General features: G+C 39.2%; 1 protein-coding gene across 1 annotated transcript; it reads right to left on the reverse strand.

Annotated features, from left to right (window-relative positions):
* Positions 1–803: 803 nt before the first annotated feature.
* On the reverse strand, positions 804–9,346 carry CYP7A1 (cytochrome P450 family 7 subfamily A member 1). Its single transcript, XM_083622998.1, has 6 exons — positions 9,203–9,346; positions 7,309–7,549; positions 4,427–5,043; positions 3,312–3,442; positions 2,799–2,974; positions 804–2,249 (listed from the first exon to the last, which is right to left on the reverse strand). The coding sequence occupies exons 1-6, from the start codon at positions 9,280–9,282 to the stop codon at positions 1,950–1,952; spliced, it is 1,545 nt and encodes a 514-aa protein (XP_083479124.1). The 5' UTR covers positions 9,283–9,346; the 3' UTR covers positions 804–1,949.
* Positions 9,347–10,062: the final 716 nt, after the last annotated feature.

Below are 10,062 nucleotides of genomic sequence, written 5' to 3' on the forward strand. Positions count from 1 at the left end.
ATATTTTGCTGTAATAGTATGCTCAGTTTCTGGTAATATACAATATCTAAGGTCACTTAGATGGGCAATTTCGGTTTGGTGGCTTTCTCACTTTACCAGTTTTAAATTCCTGTTTCTGTGCTTTGAAACACAGCTGCGGCCATTGCCACCAGCCGAGCAGCTTTAATGAAAATTAATCATTTCACTGCAATGTCTTTATTAAAACTCGTAAGTTTAATAAACACATTTTTGTATGTGGTTTTGACAAATATACACATTTTACAAGCCATTTGGAGAGTGACAGTTTTGGAGGATGACAGTGTTTTGGATCATAATCATGTTTTGAAAATTGCGAATTAGGTAGATTTGCCTTTAAATACAAACTGAGTCAAATTTGTTCTCCATCCCTACTTCCAGTAAGCCTATTTACTGAGCATGTCATCTGATTTCAGTGCATCAAGGAACTGTTATCCCACACTTCCCAGTGCTTTTCCTCATCACTTTCCTTATCGCAAAAAACCCCATTTTTTTGAGAGAAGCGGATTTGTTGTGCGAGACCTCAAAATCAACTTTAATTGCACAACCTGAATTTGCCAGTATGTGGTTGAATCCCAGCCAAAAATATGGTATTTTGTAAGCACCCTGTTTTTTGTTCCCTGACCGTGTTGCTACATGATTATAAGCAAAACATCCCACCAGCTGTTTGCTCATGAGCAAGGATAGCGCTTTTTCTGAGTTTTGCCCAAGATCATTATTTGCATCCCCATGGCTGAGTTATTTATTTATTTGCTTGATTATATATTTCACAAGACTGATCAGACACCTTTGCAAAGTGATTGAAATATTTTATTGAAGAAAATGTAATCTGAAATGAACAGAAATAAACAATGTACACATATACACCTCATTTGGAGAAATGTGAAGGTTGGAACATGATACATTTAAGAATCTCGAATGCCAGCATATAGTAGCCTTACATAAGCACCATCCCTGCCTGCATAAGCTTTTCATCCTCTTCCAAAGATCAGGACAAGTTTTGTAGCAACTGCCCTGATGACGCTAAATCATAACCCCTTTTTGTCTGTTTGTCTGCAAGTTTTGTTTGCGGCATTATGCAACCAGCTTCTACAGAAAGAGATAAAGTAACCTCTCCGTCAGCTCAAAAGCTTGGTCACTTATTTACTTACTTACTTGCAATACATATATACATATATTTAACCAAATACCTATGGTAAAAAACAACAACACAGAACATTCAAACAGATTAAACAACCATTGGTTTAAGCAACAGTTCCCACCCCATTTTTCACCTGTTGCAGCCCATTCACTCCCCCTCTGCCTCTCACGCAAGGAGGACTTCACCCTGTGACAACAGACTCATGCTGGGACTTAAGACCTTTCATCCCTATTCTGCAATCCATTCAGGCTCTTATCTTGAGCAGTATTTTTTAATACTTATGACTGGTTGCCTACAGGTATCCACAGCAAGAAGCATCTCACCCCTTGTCTATAGAAGCAACTGGGCAAAAAAGCAAACACAAAATAAAAAGATGGTGTCAATAAGGCCCAGATGCTTTTTCTCTCCCCTTCTCAATCCTGACAAAAATCACAGGCCTCAAAATCAGTAGCGGGATATACAGGTGATTTGCTGGTCTCTTCCATCTCTCTTGTGCTTACCAGGCAGCACAAAACTGTGTTCTCCGAACACACGTTCCTCACATTGACACCCCTACTATGACTCAAAAGCTCCACTGGAGACCCAGCAGTAGCACATAGAGTAGATATGTATAGTATTTCTTATTATTTTTGAGCCTATAAAAAAAGGAAACATTTTCAATACAACCATATTAAGCAACATAGTTTCTCCCAGCCCTCATTATTCCTCCTAATGCATTCCATTGCCATCATTGCATGAATTTTTTTACCCCTGTGGGGACCAAATACACAAACAACATTTTTCTTCCACACATTCATAGGCATTTTAATCTGTACTTGAAATCAATGTCACTTGCAGGTTGTAAAACACCAAGTCCGACCCGCGATTGGTCTAAAGACGGGCATGTCACATTCTTGTCAAGAAGCTCCACTTCAAAATAAGATAGCAATAAAGTCAAAAATTGTTTAATTTCATGAACGGCCAATAATCTTCCAGGACATTTTGCAAGTCCCATTCCAAAAGGCATATAATAATATTTTAATTTGCGACCATTGTGGTAAAAAGTGGTCTTTTCCTTTCCATTTTCCTCAACATAGCGGTCATACTTGTATGTCTGCAAAAAAAAGTCCAAAATAATGCAGTTTTAAACTCAACATCATTTAGGAAACATAAGATTATTTCAGATTTGCAAATGAAATATTAATGTGTGTTCATCTTCCTTAATACTTTAAATTGGATTTGTATACGAGTTCCTCCAAAAGCTTGAGTTGCCAAATGTTCTACCATTCTTTTTCAATAAAGATAAAATAAATTCATCTGTTAATTATTGAAATACAAAATAAATTACAGCTAGCAGTTCTGTAATTATTAAAGTATTAATCAACTCTTTTGTGCTCATGAAATTGGAAAAGGAGAGGGAACATTTTTAATCATAATTTTTTACCAAAGTTTCTGCTTGTTTGGCATACAACTGCTGGTGCTAAATGTTCCTTCCTTGCTTCACTCCAGAATGCCTTTTAAAGAGCTCTGGAATTCATCTAGCAAAACACCAGCACTTGTGTGCAATAAGAGGCAACAATATTGATGTCAAGTGGTTGGCTGCAAGCACTAAGGCAATTCTGCTGATGTGCGCAGCTTTGTTTTGAAGCTGTCAATTACTCACCAGGGGGTCAGAGTAGATTTCTGGATCAAAATGCAACAGCTGGGGATAAAGAGCTATGGTGTCATCTTTGCGGATATTGTAGGAGTTGCTGCCTAATTGCAAAACGAAATCTTCCTTAGCAACTCTGACTGTCATAGATGCACTGGAGAGCCTTATTGCTTCCTTGATAACACTATCTGTGTAGGAAAGAAAGAAAGAGAAACCTTCAACCTAGATACAGTATACACAGGTGTGCTGCTGCTCAGATTGCAAAATTCAAAGTAATGTGATGGACACAAATAAAAGAAAGTCAATGGGGAGAACAACAAAATTCCTTGGAATATGTATGCTTCCACCAAACGCTATTGTAGTTAGAAAGAAACTGATTGTTGTCACATATTTAGGATAACATGACTGTAACTAAGAGCATTAGAGAACTGATCAGTTTCAATCATATAATGGTTCCTAAATATTGGAATATGTTATTTTATCGTTAGTATGTAAAAGTAGAGGGTTCAGGTTAAGCAACTATACCTAATATAGGCATATCATCCAGCTGTTTCCGGTTCAAAGAAATAGGTTTCCTGGTCGAGTCTATCTTTATCTCAGCATCTTCTAACACCCGTTGCACCTCTTTAATAGCTGCTTCCATTGCTTTTGGATTCCTGAAATTAAAAAAGTACAATTTTTAAACTTTTTTTTTTACTTTTACTTTTTTACCTGAAACCATAGTACAATTATCACTATAATCTAGTCCATGCAATTAGTGCAAGAAAAAGAAAGTGCGAGTCATTGTCTGCAGGTGCATCCAAAAGCAGGGGAGAGTTCCAGGCAGGCCTGAATTATCAAGGATGGCATGATCATCTAGTTGTATCTTGGAGGCTTTGAGAGATCCAAGCTGGGATTGCCTGCTCTAGGTACCCTGGCCCTAGCACTGAATGTTGCTTTTCATACCAACTCAGTATGAAATGACCACTTTGAACCACACCCTCCAAACATGTAACACCTACCTAAGTAACTTGCTTTTGGCCGAACCCTCATGCCCGTCCCCACTCCTGGGAAATATACAAGCAGGACATCAGGGCAATAGCCATCTTCAATTACAGTTGTACCTCGGGTTATAGACGCTTCAGGTTACAGACTCCACTAACCCAGAAATAGTACCTCGGGTTAAGAACTTTGCTTCAGGATGAGAACAGAAATCACGTGGTGGCGCGGCGGCAGCGGGAGGCCCCATTAGCTAAAGTGATACCTCAGGTTAAGAACAGTTTCAGGTTAAGAATGGATCTCCAGAACAAATTAAGTTCTTAACATGAGGTACCACTGTATTTGTTTGTCCCCAGAATCTAGTTTTTAGATGTGCATCGCTTCTGAACATGGAGCTACCATAACTAAGGACAACTCTGGGATAGCAGAGGGAGAGGTAAAAAGAACAAAAGAAATAAAGCTGCAGTCTTCATCCCACTCACCTGGGAGTAAGCCCCATTGAATTCAATAGGACTTACTTTTGAGTAGACATCATTAGGCTTGCACTGTCCAAGACCAGTGCAGGGAAATGCAGCTCATTAGCAGCGACATGTCCACCATGTTACGTTCCATCTGGTAAATGGTAAGCCAAAGTCTGTAGCATGGGAAATGTAGCTACTTACCTAATAAGAAAGAATAAAGTCCAAAAGGTTGCAGGTATTGTGTTAGACTGTGAAGCCCACAGAACTGCAAGGTGGGTCTTTGCTTTTTCCTTTTCGTCAAAAGTGGAGAGAGTATCATTGAAGAACATGCGGAGGGAAATGAGCTCAGAGATGTTGTTTCTTTTTTTAAGGGTCTTGTGGAGCAGAGCATCAGCTAGCTTCTCTCGTGCACTGTGGGCACTTTTGAACAGGTGGATTGGTAGGCCTGCCACAAGGGCCGGAAAGACTTGGTCAAATGCCTTGAAGTTCTCCAGGGTACTGAGGATAAATGCTCTGTGGGCTTCTTGGTTGGCAGAAAGGCCCTTGTCATGGCCCACTGGGTTAAAATCTGTGCCAAACAGTGTTAGAAACCCAGCTTCAAACATCACACGGCAGCAGAATTCATAAAGTTTATCAGTTACCCAGTCACTGGAGTCAATTCTCGATGCATTTGGTTCTACCATGACATAGTGCAGGTTTTCCATCATGGACTCAGCGAGAAAGGTTAAGGCATTACCCTGCAGGTTTCTGGTGAAGGTCTGGTGTATATTCTCAGTGGTGTTTCCATCATCTGGGTCAATACTACCATGTCCAAATGCCTGTTGTGAAAAAATGGGGAATGTTACAATTTATTCACAATTTATTATTTATCCGATCCCTTCCCCCTGCCCACACCTCTGCCTGCTGGCATGTGGGAGCAAAATAGTTATTCAGGCAGGCAGGCACAGCCCTTTGCATCTCATAGGGTACCATTTATGAAAAGCATTCCACCTCTGAGGGCCTTTGTTGGGAGGCTGCACCTTGAGATACAGCTGAAAAGCTTCTGTGTCTAAGCAGAAAACTGCCTGCAGCGCTTTGGATGCTGCCCTAAGTGAAGAATAATTTACAAGTGAAATCAGAGGCAAAATATTTTCTCCATAATTTAGTACAGGAATAGAAATTATTAAGCATGGATGTTGATGGATGTTGACAGATAAAGTATGACTACTTAGAACCCCTATCCAGTATCCATTTAAAGCTTTGTAATTGTCTCTAAGAGGAGTTGGAACAGGCTGTAGTTTTGCCAAGGAGGATGGCAAAATGATATTAAGTACTAAATTTGAGAGTAATCCTAAATCTTTTCTTCCAGATTACGAAATCCATCATTTTAATAGCTGTCTGGTGAAGATGGTTTATGTTTTACGGAGGACAGTGAAGCCAATTAACCGTCCAAACTTGCTGTTACCAATACTGAGCAATGCACGCACGCACACACACACACATACACCCTGTAGAAATGTACTTCAGCTTTCATAAAAACATTCCAAATTTCATAGAAGTCAATAGATAAGGCTTGGACACTGAACCAGTAATCCAGAGCATACTTGACTGGAAATAAGTACCACTGAGGGCACCCTCTTTTCCATGCTTACTTTGAAGAAAGCCCTACTGGACTCATTGGACCTTAATCTAGGTTAGCGTGGATGGAAATGGAGCCTGAATCAATCAGATTTAGGTCATGGTAAGACTGATCTGGTGGAACGTTAATCTGTGCATTGTTGCTGCCAATATGTATGCATTTACTTCAAATTAAAATTAAACTTACCTAGACATCAAAACAAATCAATTCACAGCAACTATATCGTAAACTAATATCTATTCCAGCAATCTGTGGTTTACAATCCTATACATGTTACTCATGAGTAAAGCCTAGGAATTTAAATGGGGCTTGCTTACTGCCAAGTAAGTGCACAAAGACTGCAGCTTAATTTTCTTAAATGGACCAATATTGATTCATTTAAATATGTACTTAAAATCAATTTTCATGTACATTAAGGAAGGATTTAAGGCTCACTGTGGAGACAGTTATATTACTGAGATATGGATATTAAGGGAAACTAATTACAACTTAATGAGAACTTTAGGCTCCACTTCCAATTGCACTTTAAAAAGGTAAGAAGGTTCTCCCTTAGCTCCATTAGGATCTGGCATGGTTTGGCAGCCCCAGAAAGAAGAGGAGAAGGAAAAACACGGAGGAACAGATGGGGGGGGAGGGCTGGACGGCTAACATGACTCCACATAAGAAAGAAGGGGTAGAAGATCGGCTGGCTCTCTCCACTATCCCTCTTATGGAGCACAGAGCCTCAGCAGGGAACTGGGAAGATTCAACCAGTCAGAGACAGAGGCTGATCAGGGCAAGGTGACGTTGAAGCTGGAGACAGAGGGGCAGGACACAGTCTTGTCTCCAATAACCAGGTGCCACTATCATAGGTAGGATCAGGCACATCTGCACAGATGGAGCATCCATGTGCAGACGTGGTAGCATCATAGTGTGAGATAGTCTTGTGAGAGAGCTCACTCCAGATCTTTAAAAGTTGGTGGGAGGAGCACTTCAACTGTCAGGGCACATTCATAGCTTCCATTCAGTTATGAACTTCTGGTCTCGCTCGTGTACCTTGGAAACTTGACTTCTGGAGCTTGGGCTTGCTGCCAAGCCTGCACTGTTACTAGTCTGAGTAAAGATCATTTCAAGTAAGAGTCAATTTCAATCTGGTGGGTGGGGAACCTCCGGGCCCTAGGCCAAATTTGGCCCAGCAAGTGCCCCAGTTTGGCCTGTGACGTAAACTACATCTCACTTGTAATGTCGGCTCAAATTTGCTGTTTGGTGGCACAACTTTTATATTGGGTATTTCTCCCTTCTTGGGGCATTTTAAGTTCAGTAAGCTGATATTTGTTTAGCTTGCTCTGTTGTTTTAAGATGCCCAATAGTCTATTTTTGTACATATTTTGTTGCTGCTGATTTTATTTCATATTCCATAATTCTGATGTCTGTATAGATGAAGGATAGACCATGAATATTTTTAACAGGTAAAGTTAAATGCTACCTTTGCAGAGATTGCAAAATGGAACTTTTTCCAGTCCAGGTGTCTTCCGTGTCCCATCACTGCATGATATGAAAAGGGGTCAGTGAGAAAATGAACATATTTTCCAGCCAATTTGCAAGTAAAAATGGGACCATATTTTTTTTGTCTTGTCCTGAGGAAGTTGAGAGGATTGGCACCAAACTGCAAAGCACAGCCAAGATACGGCAGTAGCCCATTCTCCAAGGGTGGCTCACTTGGACGTCTGCAAAAGGCAATATATACAAGGTGAAGATTATGGCTGTAAATTAATATACGACCTTCAAATCTGCTGCGCAAGAATCTATTTATTACACACATCCATCACTGCTAGAAGGAATTGCCCTCCTCTGAGTAATAAATGCGCTAAGAAGGCAGTAGATAACTGGCAAATAATGAGTTTGGTACAATACAGAAGCTTGTTATAGCCCTGATAATGAGAATGCATCAGACACACTGTAAATCAAATTTGATGAAATTTACCTTTGCTTTTAAACATATCACTTCTACCTTGTTTACTCTTGGTTGGTGTGTCTTTTTATTTTAAATAGAAATTGTAGTTCATAGCAAACTATGTTTACCTGGATAAGTTTTATTACCAAATGAATATTACAGAGCATGCATGTGTGTTGGGCAGAGTTGAGATATAAATACGTATTTTTAAATGTATTTTCTATGTGAAAGAAGCCACCTCTGAGAGTCTGCTAAGCCCAGACTTGGCAGCTGGTTTGCTGCAATAGATGCAATATCTGTTTGGTTTGAGTGCTCTGCCTTGTTTGCTCTTTGGAACAATAGATCTACTAGTATTGCTGCTGTGTGTGCGTTTGTGTAGAAATCAAGCCTGCCAGCTTTAACTGTGTTGACTGTTCTGCATATCTACTACTCAACTACTGCTCTGATTTCAGAGCGAAGATTCTCATGCAAAAGCAGCTGCTTGCATGCATAGCCAATGCACATGTCCACATTCACATTTTATTGTTAATTCAAGCCTCCTTGAACAGCCTGGTTGAATCTTTAGACGCCTACACAGATGTGTTCTCTCCCTCATCCAGTCATCAATAGTGATGCACATGTAAAACAGCAAGTAGGGAAAATTTAATGCAGTATTGTGGAACATTACTGATCATTAATCTCATGGGCAATCAAATAATCTGAACCCATCAAAGAAAGATAAACGAATTATTGTTGGCTTCTTTCACACTTAGAGCTTCATATTTGAACCAAGGTTGTAATTTGGGGCAAGGAACGGAAAGCACATGCTGAATTGCTATGTCTTTGGATATATTCCTCCATTTGGATGTCTGCTGCAGATTACATTTTAGTAGTACAACTTCTTATCGTTCAATAGAAAGCACACACAGATAACATTCATCTCTCTCTCTCTTTAATCTAACGAGCAAAAAACAGAAACAGTATAATGACAATGTAGGAAAAGTCATTAAGCATCCTGTTTACATTATGCAGACCAAAGGAACAACAATGCTAGCCACTTCTGATAAATTAGACACTCTTTATTCCAATTCACATAATTAATTAGCTGACACAGATATGTTGCATGCATTTGTTCCTTTTCTTTATATTTATTATGTGCCTAGTTTAAGTAATCGGGAGCCTCTCACCTTTTTTGGAAAGCATGTAGACATAAAAAGTGAACCATTAAATAAATAAACAAACTAGATACCACTAAACCAGACTATTTTTGTTAAACATACTAATTTTATAAAATTATACATATGTTATATAATTATACACATTACTAATATATGAAAATATAATATATATCATTAATTTTAATTAACAAACACAAATGCTAATGTATTATGATTTTAAACAGAGAAGAAAACTTCATGAAATAATATATGAAAACAATCCTTCTTACCTCCTCCTTATTCCCAGAACAAGCCATAGCATTAAGCACAGAATCACCACTATTCCCCATATCAAAAGCAATGAAACCATTTCAGACAATTATAGTGAAATGTCAAGTATGAAACAATGGTTTACACTGAAGCCCGAGACTGATATAGAAGACGACAAAGGGCCACTTTTTATATTCAGCAGGAACACCTATTCACTTAACTGTACTAAAGTAACCCGTGTAAGCTATTAATTAACCATTTCTGGACAAAATTTCTGTGTCTGCTGTTGGACCAAAATCTATGTAAAGACTAAGAGAGAATTGGATTAGATACCTCAGATGGTGGCCTTGAGCTGATAACCACAGTGTCAGTGAGTGGCCAAAGTAATCAAAGAGCTTTAATAACTGATAATGTAAAGGTCTCTCAGACATGTTTTGATCTATTATGTAGATTTAGCAAGTACAGTTTATAGTTCAGTTTTAGCTGTAAGTGAATTAGCTGTTTAATGACCTTACCTCTGTTGTGTTGCCAAGTTTTGATTTCAATTTTTTGTTGTTATGGAAACAGGAGTGGCTAAGGATAAAAGTGATAGGTTGGCATGGGTCCAAGATTCAGTTTGATGAGTCACAGGAGGAGCCTAGCTGAATTGCTGATGCACTGAAATACCAAAGTCATTGCTAGATTAATGCTGATGCAGGAGAAAAACATTCTCATGTAGCCAATAGTGCTTATCCTGTTGAGTTTGTTCAGCTAATTTTTTCTGATTAATTTCTGGAGGTGTAGTGAAACTGAGGGATGCGGGTGGCAATGGGTTAAACCACAGAGCCTAGGACTTGCTGATCAGAAGGTTGGCGGTTCGAATCCCCGCAACGGGGTGAGC

The sequence above is a fragment of the Podarcis filfolensis genome (genome assembly GCF_964270895.1).
Source record: "Podarcis filfolensis genome assembly, chromosome: 7".
Classification (NCBI taxonomy): domain Eukaryota; kingdom Metazoa; phylum Chordata; class Lepidosauria; order Squamata; family Lacertidae; genus Podarcis; species Podarcis filfolensis.

Bases quoted from the DNA above. Each gene is read 5' to 3' on its own strand.
- CYP7A1 (XM_083622998.1), bottom strand. From the start codon at position 9,282: ATGGTTTCATTGCTTTTGATATGGGGAATAGTGGTGATTCTGTGCTTA. The intron at 7,550-9,202 runs GTAAGAAGGATT...TGCCTTTTGCAG, and splicing joins GTTCTGGGAATAAGGAGGAG to ACGTCCAAGTGAGCCACCCT. The intron at 3,443-4,426 runs GTAAGTAGCTAC...TTTTAATTTCAG, and splicing joins ACTTTATTCTTTCTTATTAG to GAATCCAAAAGCAATGGAAG.